At 39.3% G+C, this 18,302-nt stretch overlaps 1 protein-coding gene across 4 annotated transcripts in view; it reads right to left on the bottom strand.

Annotated features, from left to right (window-relative positions):
• The window catches only part of TNIP3 (TNFAIP3 interacting protein 3), a 78,008-nt gene that overhangs the window by 23,591 nt on the left and 36,115 nt on the right, over positions 1 to 18,302 (bottom strand). For 3 of the 4 annotated variants that reach the window (XM_065837200.2, XM_071808091.1, XM_071808092.1), the window contains exons 6-10: positions 8,802 to 8,888; positions 7,061 to 7,150; positions 5,877 to 5,942; positions 4,853 to 4,984; positions 277 to 405 (exon numbers count right to left, since the gene is read on the bottom strand). In XM_065837200.2, the coding sequence (XP_065693272.1) occupies positions 277 to 405; positions 4,853 to 4,984; positions 5,877 to 5,942; positions 7,061 to 7,150; positions 8,802 to 8,888 (504 nt within the window). The remainder of the gene's footprint in view (positions 1 to 276; positions 406 to 4,852; positions 4,985 to 5,876; positions 5,943 to 7,060; positions 7,151 to 8,801; positions 8,889 to 18,302) is intronic. The other variant, XM_071808093.1, reaches the window with a different exon arrangement.

Genomic DNA, 18,302 nt, shown 5'->3' with positions numbered 1-18,302 from the left:
TAGAAGAGCTTAGATATGACACAAAGAGAGGTTTCACGGGAGAAGCCAAAGAGTATCTTAACTTTCCTCTATAGAATACAACCCTGAAGAACATCATGCACAGGCAGTAGCTAAAGTAAGTGCTTGCTTTTATCCCCAGCTCCCTAATGGTGCCCATGAGCTTGCTCCTGTGAACAGATTGTTCTCTCAGGGCAACTGGTAGTGCCACTGCTTGGCAACGGAGACCCTGGGAATTAAAGGAAGAGGTCCTGGTCAGTGGCTCCTTTTTGTTCATACCTTATTGAGACGACTTATTTCACACTCATAGTGTTCTTTCTTTCTGATCATTGAGGCATTCTTCTGCTTCAGAATCTTGTTCTCTTCCTTCATGTCATGAAGGGCTTCACTAAGGACCTTTGTTTCTTTCTGGGATGCAAAAATACAGAGAAATGCTGCTGAAATGCAGATGGAACCATTTTTCAAAAACAATTTTCAGCATATCTGCTGTCTGACAGATGTGCTGCATTTTTGTTGTCCCAAACACAGCTGGGAAAGGAGGCAACAGGAAGGCGGATGGTTAGTAAAACCCAGATATGATAAAGTCTTTTGAAATTATTTTGACCATTCACCATATGACAAGACAGAGACAACATACCAGACTAAATCCCTACTCTTTACAGTCTGCAGTTGCACAAAGGCGTGAGAAAGCTGGCAGGTCAAGCAGATTGGTACCATACAGATGATCATCCCGAACCTGCACTACTCTCACGTAATCATAGTGTAAGGCCAGGGCTAAACACCATTGAAGCCCCCGTTGTGCCCAGTATCATACAACATTAAAGACAAAATCAGATCTTGGCATCACAGTCTGAGGGCTTTTTCCACAACATGAGAGGTTAAGGCAGGTCTCAGCCTGCTCAAGAATTACCAAGCTACCAACCAAGGCTAAAAAATACACCGTCTTTGACCCCATCACAGCTGTTGTTGACTTGAGCTCAACCCTCCCTATTGTGTGTGCCTACACTGCTGCCACTGCAGCAAACTACTTGCAAAAAGATTTACACATTAGTCTTTCAAGAGAGTAATATAGGAATTACTAGGACAGATTTGCCAAACTTTGCCAAGTTTTATTCTCTTTTTTCTATTGCTTTCAGCCTGGCTATGTTCAACTTACAGTGAAGGGAGCTAAGATCCAAATGAGATCATGAAGCAAGTGACATCATATAAATTTCCCTCCCTTCTCTCCCAGGTTAATGCACTCCTCGCTAGTCCATTTTTTGTCAGACTGTCTTAGACAAAAGCCGTTTGGACACATGAAACAGAATGGCTTCTTCTACAATTAAAAAAAAAAAAAAAAAAAGTATTTCAAAAATTCTTCTGCAGCTCCTTTATGTGATTAAAAAAATGAGATCAAACAATCACAGTCACAGGCCACAATATGAATGTTATTTTCTGTGCAACAGGCATACCCCTTGTGCAGCCAGCTACTCTGGGCATTTACTGTTCGGGCTCATGAGAAGTGCATCCCTGCATGCTAACTGAGCCACTGAAAAACATCCTCTTACATGTGAGGTAGCTTTATTTTCCTTTGTTATAGGTTATTTAGAACATTTCATTTTCTCCCCAAACTAGGCAAGATTAGCAGAGTATCTCTGCATGAAATATAGGAACTCACCCAGAGAGCTAGCTCAGGCTGGCATGAGCATGTATGCTTTCAGATACTGAAGAAAAACAAAATATTGAAATTCACATAGGCTTTTAGCTATGTTCTTCTCTCCACCTTTGCAATCCGTTTTTCCAAACTCCTAGCACACATTCTCTTTCTTGGAAGCTGACACCTTGGGGATCGTGGCCATTTACAACATTTCCAGTTTATTCAGGTTTTTGAACCACCTTAATTTGTAGATCTCATTGCTTCTTATTTGACAAGGAATCTTAGGTGTTACGGCACCAAGACTTTCCAGTGACTATGCTGATCTTTGATTACTGTCTCTGGGTACACACCCATGGCTAGAAAGAACAACAAAAAAATTAAACCTCCCAAACAGTCAGTATACCTCTGTGCGCCTTGGAGGACACAGGGACAGGTAAGGTTCACAACATGATCATTCTGTGAGAGTTACGCCTACTGGTGCATTAAAAACCAAATGAAATAGCTCTGTAAGATAGCAGCAGCATGTAATCTGTTCCAGGATTGTTTGGTGCTGCTGTTTTTCCTGAATGGCTCAGCAAAGTACCCAGAGAACTGCCACTCTGAGTAAACAAATTTAAAAGGTACTGTCAGGCTGCTGGACTAGATAAGTGAGTAGAGAATAAACATCTTTTTACTTTGCTCTGACAGTTGCTCTATACAGCTCTATAGCTCCCTGGCTAGAGGGGTAAGTAAAATATTTAAAAAATAAAGAGTTACTATCTTTCAAGATGTTAAGGGTTAAGATTGTGGGGTGACAATCAAACCCTGGCAGATGTATTGTTAACCTCCTCTCCCCTCCATTTCCCCCTTTTGCCCCTCCCTCTCCCCCCTTCCCACTCAGGACAGGCGATTGGGAGGGAAAGAAGGACAGAGAAAAGAGAGTTGGAAAAATTAAAAATGTTTCACTAATGCTACTAATAAGAATAGAGAAAATAAAACAAAATATATAAAACCAATCTTGAAAGTCTCAGCAACTGCAGAGCCGGCACCCAGAGTCCTGGATTAGATTCTGTTACCAACCGGAGCTGGATTCAGTCTCTCACTAGGCCTCCGTTCGCAGGGACAACCAGCAAGGTCCTCTCCTAATGTCGTCCATAAGCAAAAGGGAAAAAGTGACGAGATCCTCGTGATCTCCCACTTTTATATGAAGTATTCATGTGAATGGAATATTATACACAGTTGGTCAGTTTCTTGGTCACCGGTTTCTCGTTGCCCCTCTCGCGAGATGTCCATGCGTGCTTATCAATAAATTTGCATTCCATTGCTAGGTTTACCAAAACATGTATCTGGTTCTCCAGGAAAATGCAGCTAATATGAAGGCTTTAGCTGACAGGCAAAATTCACTAAAAGAGAAACTTGTTTTTTAATAAAACCAGGACACAAGAAAAGAAAAAAATACACACACACCCCCACACACAAACATATATATATATATGTATATATACACATATATATATGTATATATATATATATATATATATATATATATATAAAACCAAATGCAGGTATGAAGAACATTAGTTGCTGCAAGAAATACGTAAATAAACAACCCATAAGTGTCCTAAAGCTCTGATCTTAATAGATCTGTCATTCTGGGCCCCTTCCACATCTGCTGAACTGTTTCTTCTTCATCCTGCCCCATGGTCACTATAGTGTAACTGAAGCTGGCACAGCTGCTGATATGGGTGTTAGAATCTATGTTGTTCATTCGAAATTCTCTACTTTTAGCAGCTACACCTGTAAAAGTGCAGATCTGCATCCCTGTATGACATCCAAAAAGTTAAGAAATTCATAGTAAATAGAAACACTTACTGGCTGAGTATATAATTTGTAAAGAAATCACTGATCTAAGGCTGACTTTCCATGCAGGTTGCTGTCCCCATAGAGTGCGGTTTTTTTATTATATTGTTATTTTGTTCATTATTCATGAGTGTAGTAAAAAAAAATAAATGTGAGAATGTACTGCTCATCCTTCCCTTTTCAAAACGGTAGCTAGGGCCATTTTTCATAGCTATCATGTACTTAAGAGCAGGCAGTAAAATCTTAGCAATATGAATAGGAAGATGTATTGTCTTGCACTGACTCCACACTCAGCAAATATAGGCAGTGATTCAGCAAGTACATAATGACATGTTTTACTTCAAACATCTAAACTGTCCTAGTGGTCGAAAATCAAGCATGTGCTGACCTAAGACCATATTATAACTGATAAGCAAGTAAGATGAATGGCTTGTTTAGGAAGATTTTTAGGTTTTTGCATTTCTTTTCCTGCAGCAGCTGATGCACATTTAATCTGAGTCTAGAAGTGATACAATTGCCACTGGTTTTCAGGTTTGTTTTATGTTATCTATAGAGGAGCCCAACCTCAACTGTCAGAGAACCATCCAGAAACTCTTCCAAGAGGTGATGAAGTACATGACACCATGAAACAGAATGAGAATAGGAGGTGTTACACTCTGTGGTGCTTGTGAAATGGGGTACAAGTTTTGTGTATACATTGGGCATATACATGCTGATCATTTGGATTGGTTGTTTTACTGTGCTGGGAATTTCGGTTAGGGATCTAACTTTAGATGTGAATGCCCACACAAGAGCCAGTGCCTAAGGAGTCCCAAGAGAGGTGCCCAACCACTCTCAGGGTGAGGCGAACACTGCTTGAGAGCAGCTGATCAGCCAGTACTGACTAAACGGCCAATATTTACTGGGAGCTGAGATAACCAGCCCATATTATCAATACCAAAACATGGGTGTCTGGAGCTGAATTCATTCCTTCAAGTATTCATTGCCAAACATTCTGTGTAACATCTGCAATGATGTTCCTATTCCATTTCAAATCACTGTAGCATTTTCATTCACAAAGAAATTCACCCTGAACTGAACAGTAAAGGAGGAAATCTCTGCACTATTCATATCAATCTGCTCTTTACTCCCCCGCACACACTAATGCTGTGTTCTCTGCCAATTTCTATGGAAATGACTGTCTCTTTATAAATAAGTTCTCTGATCAGACAGACAATCAGCCACTGCCTTGGGTTTGATATTGAAGAACACTCAACACCACAATCTCATCACCCAGCTATGCAACAGCCCATGCTATGCCACTCAAAAGAAGAAAAAGAGGAAAGGCAAGGAAGCCTTCAGCCCTGAGCATAAACAGGGTAACAGCATGCACCCTCCTACCGTGTCCCGCAGTGGCCTTTCTCTGCCCAGGACTCGCAGCCTCTCATTTTCTGGATGCTGTCGATGTCTCTCTTCCTCCAGCTCACCGACTCTCCTCTCTGACATGTCCAGTTTTGTTTTCATTTCTGCCAGCTGAAAAGCAAGTAACAAGACTGTGGTGGGTTGACTGGGGATCCTCAAAGGCACAGAACACAAAGGTGCCTTCAAATCCTTTTGGTTTTCAGCAGATTCGCATAAAGGTGTGAATCTGGTCAGGTGTAAGGTTTGCAGCTACCGACTTCCCTCTTCTTCCCTACAAGTTCTGCCAATGTGTTTGCAGTGGAGACTTTTAATGATCCTGGGCAAGCTGTCTGTTGGTGTTAACCCAGCTGGCTCTAGCACTGATTTGCTGCCAAAGGGCAGCTACCACGGGTCTGTACCTCCATACCAGTTCTCCATTTCAGTGTTCTTTTTGTTTCTTTCTGCAGTGTGGACTCCTCCTGCAATGCTGCACATCCAAACAATCTAGTCAGAAGCATAAAACAGGCCCACATTAACTGAGAAAGAGCCATTTGAATTTCTCTTCAATTTGGCGAAAGAAAAAAGAACAAAAAAAATCAAATAAATGATCGGGCTCTCAGTAGAGTTTACTGGAAAATAGTAGAGAGGAAATTTTCCTGATAAGAGTGACATGAGGTCACTCTGCAAACATCCTTTTCATAGAAGGAAACAGAAGATGAGAAGTGTCAGTCAATGAACCAACTTGGGTTTTGGAACAGCAGGCAATATTGTAAGCAGCCAGCTTCACTAGGCAGCTGATTATAACACGTGGAGCAAAGATACCACACAGCCACAAGCAAGGAATGAAAGCTATGCCAATAGAATCTTGACCAAAAAAAAAAAAAAAGTATTTATTTACTTTTTTTTTAAATGAAGAGCTTTTGTACAGCAAGTTTCTCAAAAGCAAAAAAAGCTCTCTGCTTATAGAAGGCAGCATTCATGGAGGGTTTATTCATATTACAATAGAAGTAGTCAACATTGTTACCTGTTTTTCATAAAGCTGTTTCATATTTCTAAATTGATGATCCCATTGCTTGTTCACCTCCAGAAGCTGTAATTATCAGGAAGCCACAATAAATAACTCTTATTTCAACATTGACAACAAGTAAAAAAATAGACTGCCATTCTAATCATCTAGCTATGAGTGTTCACAACCTTCTCATTATCTGGCCAGCTCATATCACAAAAAGCAAGGTTAAGGTTTGGCAAGCTTTACAGCCCATCTGCCAGTGCTTTGGTATTTCAGTTAAAGTGCATGAACATTCAGGAACTCACATTCAGGAAACAAGCAAATACACAATAAGCTACAGGTGAATCATTTGCAACACTATACAAATCCCAAGCTGCAACTCCTAAATGGCCAAGGACTTCCTGGATAGCTTGCTTCAAGTTATATAAGCGTATTTCCAATTAAAAGCTCTCTGGCTTCAAACAAGTGAATTGAAGACTCCTATTAACTGCAATTACTACTGGGTGCAAGCCCCACTTACCTTTCTCAGTATCACTAAACGAAGCAAGTGTATGCATGCAGGACCAGGAATATTGGCTGTCACTACGCATGCAAGTAGCAGGAGTGAAGTCAATGTGCATGCATTTTTATTGGAGAAAGCCAAATATGCCTCTCTGAAGCACTTTGCTTTGTATGATATAGGGTCACTCTTTAGGATGCTCAGCCAAAGAACAGCTTCCAGTTTGCTGCTTCCTGGGACACAGACACTACAGGCTACTACTCCCAGCGGTTCCTTGGCCTTTACAGAAGTGGTCATTAAGAAAGTTTGCCCTTTATACCGTATAAATCTCTGCTCTTCTAGATTCTTAGCCACCTTACAAAAAGCCATCATCTGTTCTCAGGAATAGTTCTCCAAATACAGCTCTGCCTAGCTTGGTAGAGAGAAGTAAGACTATAGGAATTAGATTAACCATAACACTAAGTACTTGCACACATCACACTATGAAGAAATACGAAGCAGAAAGTCTCCACATAGAAATTTTCTCACAAAAGCACAGGACAATGTCTTGCTGGACTGGTAGGTGAAACCAATTGCAGTGTAAACACAGTGTAACAGTGATAACACATTCAATGATTTCCTGCCCTGAACATATTACTGATATTGTGATGTTTGCCTTAGAGGTTATAACTATATAGGTTAAGGGTAAATTTAAGATTACCTCTCGTCTCTGTCTTTCCAGCGAGAGGATCTGTCGTTCCAGTGAACTGGTTGGTATTGTCTTCTTTTTAGTCACTAGTATGTGCCTTGACTGGAGAAAAGAAATCTTCACAAACGAATGCTTTAAGTATCCTCTCTTCAAGTCAAGATTATCACATAAAATTCCCATCCACCCTGCCATGTGCATGTAAAGAAACTGAAACAGCAACATTGTACTTGCATTTCAGTACCTTTACACCTGCTGATAGCAGATTCTGAATCGTACTTCAGCTTTAACCCAGTTTAATCTGTATTTTAATTGAAGCATTATGCAAACATACACTAAAAGGAACAAAATTGTGTCCATTTGTACCATCTGAGACATAAAAGACAAAATAGGATTTTAATTATCTTGCAGATGGTAATACAAACAAGTTGTACAAGCCACAAAAGTTAAGCATAAGCAGAAATGGGTATAAGTAGTTCCCTTCATTGACAAGAACTAGAATAATTAGTAGTATTGCCTCGGTAAGTGTTTGCAAGCCCAAGGCAATAAACTCTAGCATAATGTGTTCAAAACAAGCAATACAATAAACAAGTAGGCCATTTAGAGAAATTAGGAAATCATTCTGCAATTGTTCAATTTTTTTAAAGTGTGGTGTTCTGTCCATGCAGGACGACAGTAGCTAAACCCTCATTTTTATAATGGCAGTCTCATATATCACAATTTCCAGTAAGTTTCTATGGATTCTCATGAGAACAAATATGTGCTCTATTTTTTATAATTTTATATATATCAAGAGAACTGTACTGCACAAAATATATATATTCATAAAAATGAAACAACTATCTGTTCGGATATGTGGTCAGAGATTTTTTCTGTTCCCCTGTTCTGAATTTTCAACCAACATATGAGAAACTATAGAATAGAAGTGTGAGCACTTCTGAGATCTTAAATCTCCTGAAATAAATTTATTTTCTTCAGCTAGAGAATTTAGTGCCAAACACTAATGAAGAAGATCAAATCATAGTTTTGTTGTGTTTTTTCACAGGCAAAACTCCTGATCATTTATTTGCCCCTTGGCCAGTCCTGCCAGGCTCTAATGTGGAGTACTTGACTTCTATGCCAGAAAACACTTACTTAATCCCTCTCCCTGTGGAAGTTCATGAACATGTTTAACCTGAAGTATCTGAAGCAATGGAGCTAATAATGTGCTGAATTTTCTTCAGGATACAGGCCTGGTGCATGTATTTAAGTGCATGAAGAGTCCTAATAAAGTCAACACGACAACTCCACGGCAACTCAAAAACTGAACAGCTATAGATACATTTGCACCAACTATCACAGAAGCACAGAATGTTAGGGATTGGAAAGCCCAAACCCTGCTCATGCAAGCTGTTGGGTCACTCAAATTAAACAGTTTCTACCTTTCATAAAATAACAACTTGAAATGACTTTTTTAAAAGATCCTTATTTAAAAATAAATAAATAAATAAATAAAAATAAAGTATTATTAAAAAATACTTTTAGGAGGGAAAAAAATGCACTAAGGGAAGTTTCCTTTCTAAGAATGTCATATCCAAAAATATTTCTAACGTTTCCTTCTACTTTTAAAGTAAAGTATTCAGACAAACCTACTGGAACAGACACGCTTTCCCATTAATTGTCAGTCTGCAAAGTGACAGGCACGATACCGGCACCAGCTCATGCTGTTCCTGTTAATCAGACAACGCTTCAGAGGACAGCTGAAACAGTCACTTACTTCTAGTGGGTCTGCTGGGGCTTCCATGTCACTTACATCTGCCCATGCACATCCAGAATGGCCTTGCACATTTGTTTCTCCACAGGTCTTTGGAAGAAAAATAGCAATGAAACAGATATTTTACATAGGCTAAAGGAGTGGGAGAATCACATTCAGACCCAGAAGATCCGCGAGCACTGCCTGTGGAAGCAGCCAAGGCTCAGAATAGGTGGTGGAATTCTGATTTTAATCTTTTCCTCCTTCCTGGCGGGGGCTTCCCAGCAGAGTTGAAGGACACTGCCTATGACTAACATGCCAGGCAAGGCAGTACTCTGCCTAATGTGCATGTAAATCACAATCAACCAGCCTGTTCACCCCGAGAGAGGAAGTTGCATGTACAAGGGAAGGAAGGGTACACTTTTTCAGTAAATAAGTGGACAGGGTTTTCTAGCCTTGCTTCCAGTTGTAAAAACGGTCTTACGTAAGTAAGAGAAGTATTAAGTGACTGTAAGACAATGGGAACTATCATGACTGAAATATTAGTGAGTCATGCTTAGAAAGGAGTAACAGTGAAGTCTGTTAACAGCTATCAGGAAAAGCACGCCCATACAAACCCCAAGATGTTTAGGGGAAAACCATAACTGGAAAATTAATTTACTTTCCCTGAAGAAAAGCTGTCCAAAAATGTAGAATGACAGGTGTTTTTATTATTCTCCTAAGGACCTGGTATTTACAGTTACATACCTTTTCCAAGCATAGACCTATATTCAAGCTACTCAAGGCTTCTTCACTTGAATACTCAAGGTATCAAACACTTCAAACTTCTCTTAGTTTTCCATTTGGAAAAAGAGGTTAACATTACCAAGTTAAACTCACAGAAAAGATTAACAAAGAAAAAGCTTCCACAGACTTCAAATACAAAGTCAGGATGAAATAGAAAAGCACACAATATTGTCATCTTCAGTCTTGGAATTCCGCACAATGAGGAATTTGAAAAGGAAACGTGAAAGAACAGTACATTTTTCCTTATTGTGGAAAGATCCATGGGTCTAAGGCTTATTTGGTAGAGGATGCATATTTGATTTTCAAGGAAAGGAATTAAAGCCAGCTCATGAAAAATCAACACAAAATAATATAAATATGTGAGAGATCTTTCAAATTCCAAAAAAGGATTTAAACAAAGTAAAGTAATCCTGTGAAATCCTGGAGTTCAATAGCCACATTCCAGATCTCTGGTTCATCATGTGTCACTAAGCAATTCCTGGTTTGGGGAAAAAAAAAAAAAAAAAAAAAAAAAAAGAAAGCAAGCTACTGTTTTATAACATTTACGTATGAAATATATCCTCCCTAACCTGATGTTCTTTTTATTTTTGTGTGGTTTATGGAGCAGATGGAAAAGTTGTGGGGTATAAATAGGCAAATTTTAAAAAATGTTATTTTAATAAAGACATTTTTGATTCTGCATAGGAGTTATCCTACCCATCAAAAAATAAAAACAATTCAACTGTACCTACATCAAAACTAGCCTTTGAACAAATATCCCTTCCAGGTACAGCATTGGTTTAAAGAAGGAAGATCTACTGGCTGGTAACACAACAGTGGTTTCCACAATTGCATTTCTTGACATTTCTGTAGTGATTAATTCATTACAAGAAATAGAAGCCAGTAACTGTCAGGCAATGAAATAAACTAAAACTCTGTAGCACCTGAGCAAGGTTAAGTGAAAGGGGAAGGTCATCCTTGGGGAAACAGACACACGAGAAGGCCAGCTTCCAAAATGAATAAACACATCATGCTACCTGAGAGAATGTAATAGCAACAGTTAAACTGTATAATCCCCATAGTGGAGAAGGAAGAGAAAGCACCATGCATTTTTTAAAATGAGACCAAATATTACATTATTATTAAAAGTTTATGTCAAATCAAAGCCTACATTTGATGACTTCAAAGCCCTTTGCAAAAGTAGGCAATAACCCTATTATACACAAAGGGAAACACACCAACTGAATGCATTTATGAAAGGTGCCATTTATACGGATTTTAGCTAGTTGCACTATTGCTCATTTCCACCCTCATCCACCCAACCCCTTGTGATGCTGTGAGAGATCTGGGGAGACCTGGAGAAAAAGTGAAGCTCCAGGAAGAACAGAGGCTGAAACAGCAACAGTGTCTCCACATCTCCCTTTTTCCATGCCAAACCAACCTGTACATTCATCCATTTTCAGTCTCCGTGAGCCCACCATAGCGATCGAGCAGCCACAGCCATTACCCGTTCCCGCACTAGGGCCACGCACAACAAACAGCAAAACTTGAGTCAAAACTCTGAAATACCTGCTATGTGTATGCAGTTTGGCATTGTCAGTGAATGTAATCTATACTGGCCTCATTTACTGGGCAAATCTTTCACCAAACACTACTTTTTTGAAAGATGCATTGCTCCCTGCTCCGAAACAACTATCTCTGAACAAGACATGCCTGTGTAGAAGCTCTCAGCTTGGTTACTGGTCTTCTACCCTACATATACACATTAAAAAACAGTGCCAGGCTTTCTTGCACCATCTTAGTTTTTGCTTTTCACTACAGGTATTTTATACAAAATATGACAGCATAGAAATGACATTAAATGCTCTTCAGTGCCTAGCTAGGCAAGCATAGCATGCACACAGATAACAGTGATGCTCCTTCCCACAGTGCTTAAAGTCAACTGCCTTTTAAGAGACTTGACAGGAAATACATCTCAAGGGAGAGAACGTGCTGCTTAAGAACAACGGTGCTGCTCAGTTGTGTGGGTAGCTTGGTGGGAGATAGGTATCTTGTTTCCTACCTCACAAGTGTTTTTCTGTACTGATTGCCAAGTAAGATCAGTACAGGGTATTGGAAAGAGAAGGGTATGTCTAAAGTCTATAGGGATACCAGAAATACCAACAAGTACGGAATAAAAGCTCAAGCCCTTCTAGAGGCGATGGTCTTTTTCTAGTGATAACTGGGAGAGATTAAAGCAAAATTGTTGTCCTCCTCTGTGAAAACAGCTCATGGCACTGAAAAGAAGGACCAGGAGATGACAACATTTGATTTCTTCGGCATCGCAGAGGTAAAGACCCCACATTTGTTTATCAATCTACTGCTACACAATGAGGAATAACTTAGTTATACAACAGCACTTCAGAAATCTGAGATATATAAGAATCCTTGAAAGAAGAACTCTTTTTGACAAGTGTCAGACTTCAGAAGTTAATAATAATAATAATAATAATAATAATGGCATTCATATGTGGTTTGAAGCTATCAAATCAAATATGCAGTTTTAAATTGCTTGGAGAATTCTAGTTGAAGACCAGACTTTGTAGTCACAAAAGACTGCTTACAGATACAAGCAAACTTTCAAAAAAACGTTAAATTTTTCAGCCTGCAAAACAGAAAAAGAGCAGTTAAAGAGGAAAATTTGTCCTAGTGTTACACAGACACAGGAAGCTTCGCAGGAAGCAAAAGCGGCAGCTGAAGAAGGTGTCTGCAAAGTGTGAACAGGTCTGCACAAAATACTGTGAGAGTAAAGTTTGGAGGAAAAACACAGAATTAGCAGCTTTGTCCAAATGCATGGTAGTGTATGATTGCTAGGTGTTGCACTGTTTGGTAAATTTTTACAGAAAAGTAGAGAAGATATCAGAGAAGAAAACAAGTGTGTCTGCTTTGCACAGTGGGAAGGATGTGCACTGATGCTGATGAAGGTGACTGCCCCCCAGGAGATGTCTGAACAGCTCTACCAACCATGGACTGACCTCTGACCATATATATGCTGGACACTACCATGCACATTAACACCACCTCTAACACTGCAGTAAAGGGCTTGTGGGGAAAATCTAGTCATAGAATCACAGAATCATTTTGGTTGGAAGAGACCCTCAAGATCATCAAGTCCAACCATAACCTAACTCTAGCACTAAACTGTGTCTCTAAGAACCTCATCTAAAAGCCTTTTAAACTCCTCTAGGGATGGTGACCCCACCACTTCCCTGGGTAGCGTGTTCCCATGCCTGACAACCCTTTCTGTAAAGGATTTTTTCCTAATATCCAATCTAAACCTCATTCTCTTGTCACAGACAACTGAACACCAGATTTTACTGTGGTGAAATCACACCTGCTTTAGGCACTAATATACAAAATCAAGACTTGCTACATGTGATGTAACAGCAGTGACAAACTGGTCAGCAAGTTTTATAAATCTCAACATAATGCTTGCATGAACCTTAATTTCCCTGATTGTTCAATCTCTTCCTCTTTAAATGAACAAATCACTCCATGTCACAGCATTTACCGGTTACACTGAGGGAAAAAAAAAAAAATCACGAGAAAATAGACTGCAGGGAATAGTCTCTGAGTGGAGAAATACAAACTTGGCAACCTCTCGCAGCATAACTCCCTCTGATTTCTCCATAAACACGTGTAAAACCACATCACAGCTTGCAGTGGACAGAATTGTGTTAGTTTTTATAGCCTCCCTAAAACAGACAGACATATGGCCTTTATCTAGCTGGAGTCCACCACACACTTTATAGGAAAAGTGTAAGTAACGTACATTCCTTTTTCATTTCTTTCTCATCCCTTCTACTTCCACTCTCTCTCCAGAGTCACTTCCTTCGCACAGTCCTTCTAGCCATCCCAAACAAGGAAACAAAGTGTCATTACTCCTGCTGCTGGGCTATGAGGTGTAATTGTAGTATTAGCTACCACAGAGTGTAAATCAACCTTTCCTTAAATTTAAGCATAGTTTATATAAACATGGAAAAAAAAAAAAGGAGAGAAACAGACAGAGGAGCAAGTGGAGTTCTCTGGCTGTAGAAAATGAAGTTAATACAAAAAGAAGGATCATACTTTCTGTCTTTGAAAAGCTGGTCAGATCTGGCTCCTCCTAGAATAGTTGTTGATAATTTCTATCTATGTGTATTGTAAAAATGTTTCCTTAATGTCTGTATGAGCCCTTCTGTTCCTTTGATTCCACTACTGTATCTCTATTACTGTGACTGATCAAAACGTGAAAATATTAAGAAAATATTATAAAGAGCAAATCTGCATCTGTAAGTTTAGGTAATAGTCTGAAACCTTCTGTAATGTCTGTAAATCATAACTTAAAACATTTATATTCTCTTAATCAACTTGAATCCTTAGTCAGACCTTTACCCAACTTTCTCCCACTCTTCACACTCCTTTTGCTCTCCCCATCCATGTTCACATGGATGCCTATGAAGCATTATCCTTGGAATTTATTATTTTTGTCCGCACTACAGGCAATGGTGACAGAACCGGTCATGTGTTTTTCCAAAAACATCAGGCAGCTCTGGTCATTAAGACAGATGATACCTGTTTTATCTTTCATTGTTGTTCACAGTGGTCTTGTATTACTTTAAAGACTGGGTGAAGGGGGAAACGCCCTCTTGTATTGCAGTCAGTTTGAGCACAATCAGGGAAGAAAGTTTCAAACACTTTGGAACGTGCTGGCAGGGAGCTGGGAGACCAAACCTCCTGTAGAGAGGCTGCTGTGAGGAGCAGCAATAAGCTGGCCAGCTACCAGGTACAGAAAACACTTCCCAGGAAGCAAATGGGACCAAGGAGGATTTTCTGCCTCTCAGAAACTCACCAAGTTCCCTCACAAGTGGCAGCACACTACCCTGCCAGCAAGGGCAAAGTGGGCTGAAGTGCTTAGAAGCCCTTTATCCATTTCTACTCTATTTCTATTGTATTCTGTAATTTCTGTTACTAGCAGTTTTGAGGTTGGGTTTTTCCTCCCTGTTTAAAAACGAGAATTCTTTTCATTTGTACTCTAGGAACACCTGACCTTCCTGAGTGTAAAAGGCTTTTAGTCATCTTTGGAAAGCTTGCAATGGGAGAAAAATTGAAGCATTGGAGCCTTAGCCAATACTGAACCCTCTCACAAGCATCAGCACCACAAGAAGAGAGAAGTCCTCATTTTGGCAGTGTTGGATCTTTATTCTGGGAAAGGCTTCTGTTACAATATTACAAAATAGGCACTCACAAATTAAGATAACGAAAGCTACTTATCACTTCTGAAAATTACAGCTGTTCAGTAAGTGCAGTGAAACCAAAAACCATTAGAATGTTTGATTCAAATAAAAGGGAATTTTGCCTTGATGATGACAAAATGGCAAAATAATCTAATTATTTTTTTTTCTTTCTAGCTGATCAGGTATCTGTTGCAAGGTTTGTTCTGGATTTTTATTTAGTTATTGCACTGTTTGGTTGCAGAATTTTGGACGCTAGATTTCCTCTGAGATTACTTGGGTTAAAAATTGGTGGCCTCTGGGGAGCCCTCTGTTTGCTTACATTGCGGTTGAACTTCTCTTTTGGCTTTTTTCCTGTAGCTGTTGTTATGCCAGTAGTTCTTGCTGCAATATTCTTTGCAGTCCCTTTTCCCATTCTGGTGCACAGGTAAAATGGTAAAATCTAAGGAATTTTACTTGAAGAATAAAATCAGCTCTTAAACCAGAAGAAGAATCTACCTCTTCCTGTCTAAACCTGATCCATGTACACACCCAGCAAAGCGTGGTAGAAATGGATTTTCCCTTAAAATATGTACAGATGCAAAGTGTGTCTCTTCATAAGTGGGAACCAGATAAAATTAGACCAAGATGTGGTTTCAGAGTAGGTAAAACATAGCACAGGATTCTGTTTGAATATTTCCTTTATCCGACATTTTCCATCATCACCAATGAGACTAACCATAAGGGCACAGTTACTCAACTACCTAAGCATTTGCACGCTCAGGTCTCATGATTAAAATCCCAGTTTCATGGCACAATAATTGGATGACAATTTCTAGCTGTAGCAAACAGGCTATTTTGAGTTTTACAACTCAGTTACTGAAAGTACAGATAGATCTTAAATGAAAAATATTTCTTCCTCACTTCATACCCAAAGCAGTTTAGGTTCTTGAAAGTTTATTGTTGGGTTTTTGTTTGGCTTTTGTGTTGTTTTTTGTGGGTTTTTTGTTTGTTTGTTTGTTTTGTGGGGTTTATTTGTTTGTTTTACCAGTTGATCCCATAAAATATATTGTCTCTGTCAAATTTACCTTGACACACCACTACTTATTTTAGTTGCTACTCTTTCCTTCCTATTTGATACTCTTATCTGCCCTCACCTCTCCCAGAAAACACCCTTCATGTGTGTAAAGTCTTGATGAAGCCCTAAACATACTGAAAAAACTCTGCAAGACTACTTTTTAGTAATATTTGTGTTTTGGTCCATAGTATTTAGTCTAGCTTATTCCAGCTGAAATGTAATCAACTTTAAACTTGAAAAAAGGAAGCTGTCTTTCTGGTAATAGACGTGTTTCTTTGGTTTTTTATATTAAAATAGCAAATTGCTTGATCCCTTTGGCCTTCAGTTTCTCTCCTATAAAAGGCAGAACAGGGAGCCCTTTGCTTCCCAAGGCACGTTTTGAGGACATGCAGTTTCACAGACCGCAGCCTCTGCAGGACTGGAGCTTGCAGTCCTAGTTCCTACACACGCCTGCTGCAGGTCGCAGCAATAAGTGATGTTACAGAAGACAGGGGGAATAGATAAGTACACATGAATTAGAAATTATCAGTTGCTCTAATCAGTAAAGATTTCATCATATATTTCCCTTCTTTGGTTCATGGATCTAGCAAAAGTAAACATGTTTTATTAAACCAAGAAGAGCGTAAATCAGTGCAAAATAATGATGCCACACTCAGGTCTCACTTCTCATTTCAGTTTAACACTTAAAAAAACAGTTGAGACAGCCTAGATGAGCTACATAAACACAGGCACTCAGTCTCTCATATTAGATCAATGGACCACATTTGGGTGTTGGGGACCCAAGAACATCAACAGGCTCTCGTTACTGTGACCTGTCAGTAAGGATGTTCCTCTGTAATCTCCTTCCTCTTTTCCCTCTTCAGGAGGGGGGAACATAGCACCATGACAAGCTGCACTTAAAGTACTGCAGATGAAGGAGTCATGGGCTGAAGGATATGCTGAGAAATAGTTCATTCTGCAGACCTACTTGTTCTCTCTCTCAGATATTTGCCTTTAAAAACCACAACAATATTATATGGGTTTGTTGGTTTGTTTTTCTGGGGAGGGAATAAAGAAAACTTAAAAAAAAAAAAAAAAAAGACAAGACAAAAAAAACCAAAACACTGGTGAAAAAAGGAATTTGTTTACAGACGTTTCCAGATAACAGCCTCAAAAGTGATTTAAGCTCAGAAGGAAATGCTACTTTGCAGTGTGCAATTTAGTATCTTCACTGCAGAAAAAAAACGTTACAAAATAAAAATGACTTACTCACTCTGCCAAATTCCTTCCTGATAAACAACACTATAGGGAAGCATACATTTTTGTTTCATTATTAACTTTTTCCTATTTCCTAAATACAGAATTTTCCCTCATTTCAAGTCTAAATCAGCATTTCATTTCATAAACTGACATTTTTTATTTAGTTGTTGTTGGTTTTTTTAATATTATTTTATAAGCTTCTGAATTAAAAGTATACTAGGATTATTAAAAATATTACCTCCTTTTCTAAAACACACAATCTGATACATGTACTTGTAGAATCTTATACTGATGTTGTTGGATCTTATCACAACTGTCAAGCTGTCACCCAGTTGGAGTCCAAGTCAAAAACCAACCAAGTGATAAGCTGTTTGACTTAAGAGTATAAATAAAATATAGCTAGTATAGTTCTAGTGTGGAAATATCATAAGCCTTCCTCTCTTAAGCTATGAAAACCACACACACCTTACATGGGCAAACAAGTGCTATAAATGCAAAAAACATAAAAGTGCTACAGATGAAATACCGCCACAGTGTTCTGTATGAAGCACTGAAGCACCCTACAGAAAAGATTAGGGTGAGTATATCCTTTCTTTTTTCTCCCCACACCAACATCTCCCCTTTCCAACATCTCCTTCTGTTGGAGTGAAGCTAATATGCAGGACCAGGTGTTTCCAGAGACCATCTGTAGCTTGCTGTTCTGCCCTGTAATTTCATACTTCAGTGCTACTCAATTCTGCACTGACTTCTGTTTTACCACGCTTATTCCTTCCCTGGGGCTGGGAATCCCTGTTCTTCCCTCTGGCTTCTCTCTCACTGTTTCTAATCCCACTAGTCTGACCCTGGGGCATCTCCTTAGGCTCAGCTCTGCTTCATGCCTCAAGGTCGAGTCATTTTGGAAATGGCGGTTTACATGTGAAAGGACCTATGTGTAATTTTGTATTTCATAGAAGGGAGTCATCTCTCCTTAACCTCCTCACCAGTTTCCTGCATCACACCCCAGGCTGCTGCTTTCAGAGGTTTCCTTTCCCCCAGCAGAGTCACACAGACAGGTAACTGTGTCATCCCTTGCAGCTGGATGGCATTTGTGGCTTAATCACTCCTCTCCTCCAGATTTCTCACTCCTCCCTTTGCCAGTTTGCAGAAAACTGGGATTTCCTTTTGTCCTTCTACTGCACAATAAAAAGCGGCTAGCTGTTCCAGGGGAGAGAA

This window comes from Patagioenas fasciata, chromosome 4 (genome assembly GCF_037038585.1).
Source record: "Patagioenas fasciata isolate bPatFas1 chromosome 4, bPatFas1.hap1, whole genome shotgun sequence".
Taxonomy (NCBI): domain Eukaryota; kingdom Metazoa; phylum Chordata; class Aves; order Columbiformes; family Columbidae; genus Patagioenas; species Patagioenas fasciata.
This window is presented reverse-complemented; position numbering and strand designations above follow the sequence as displayed.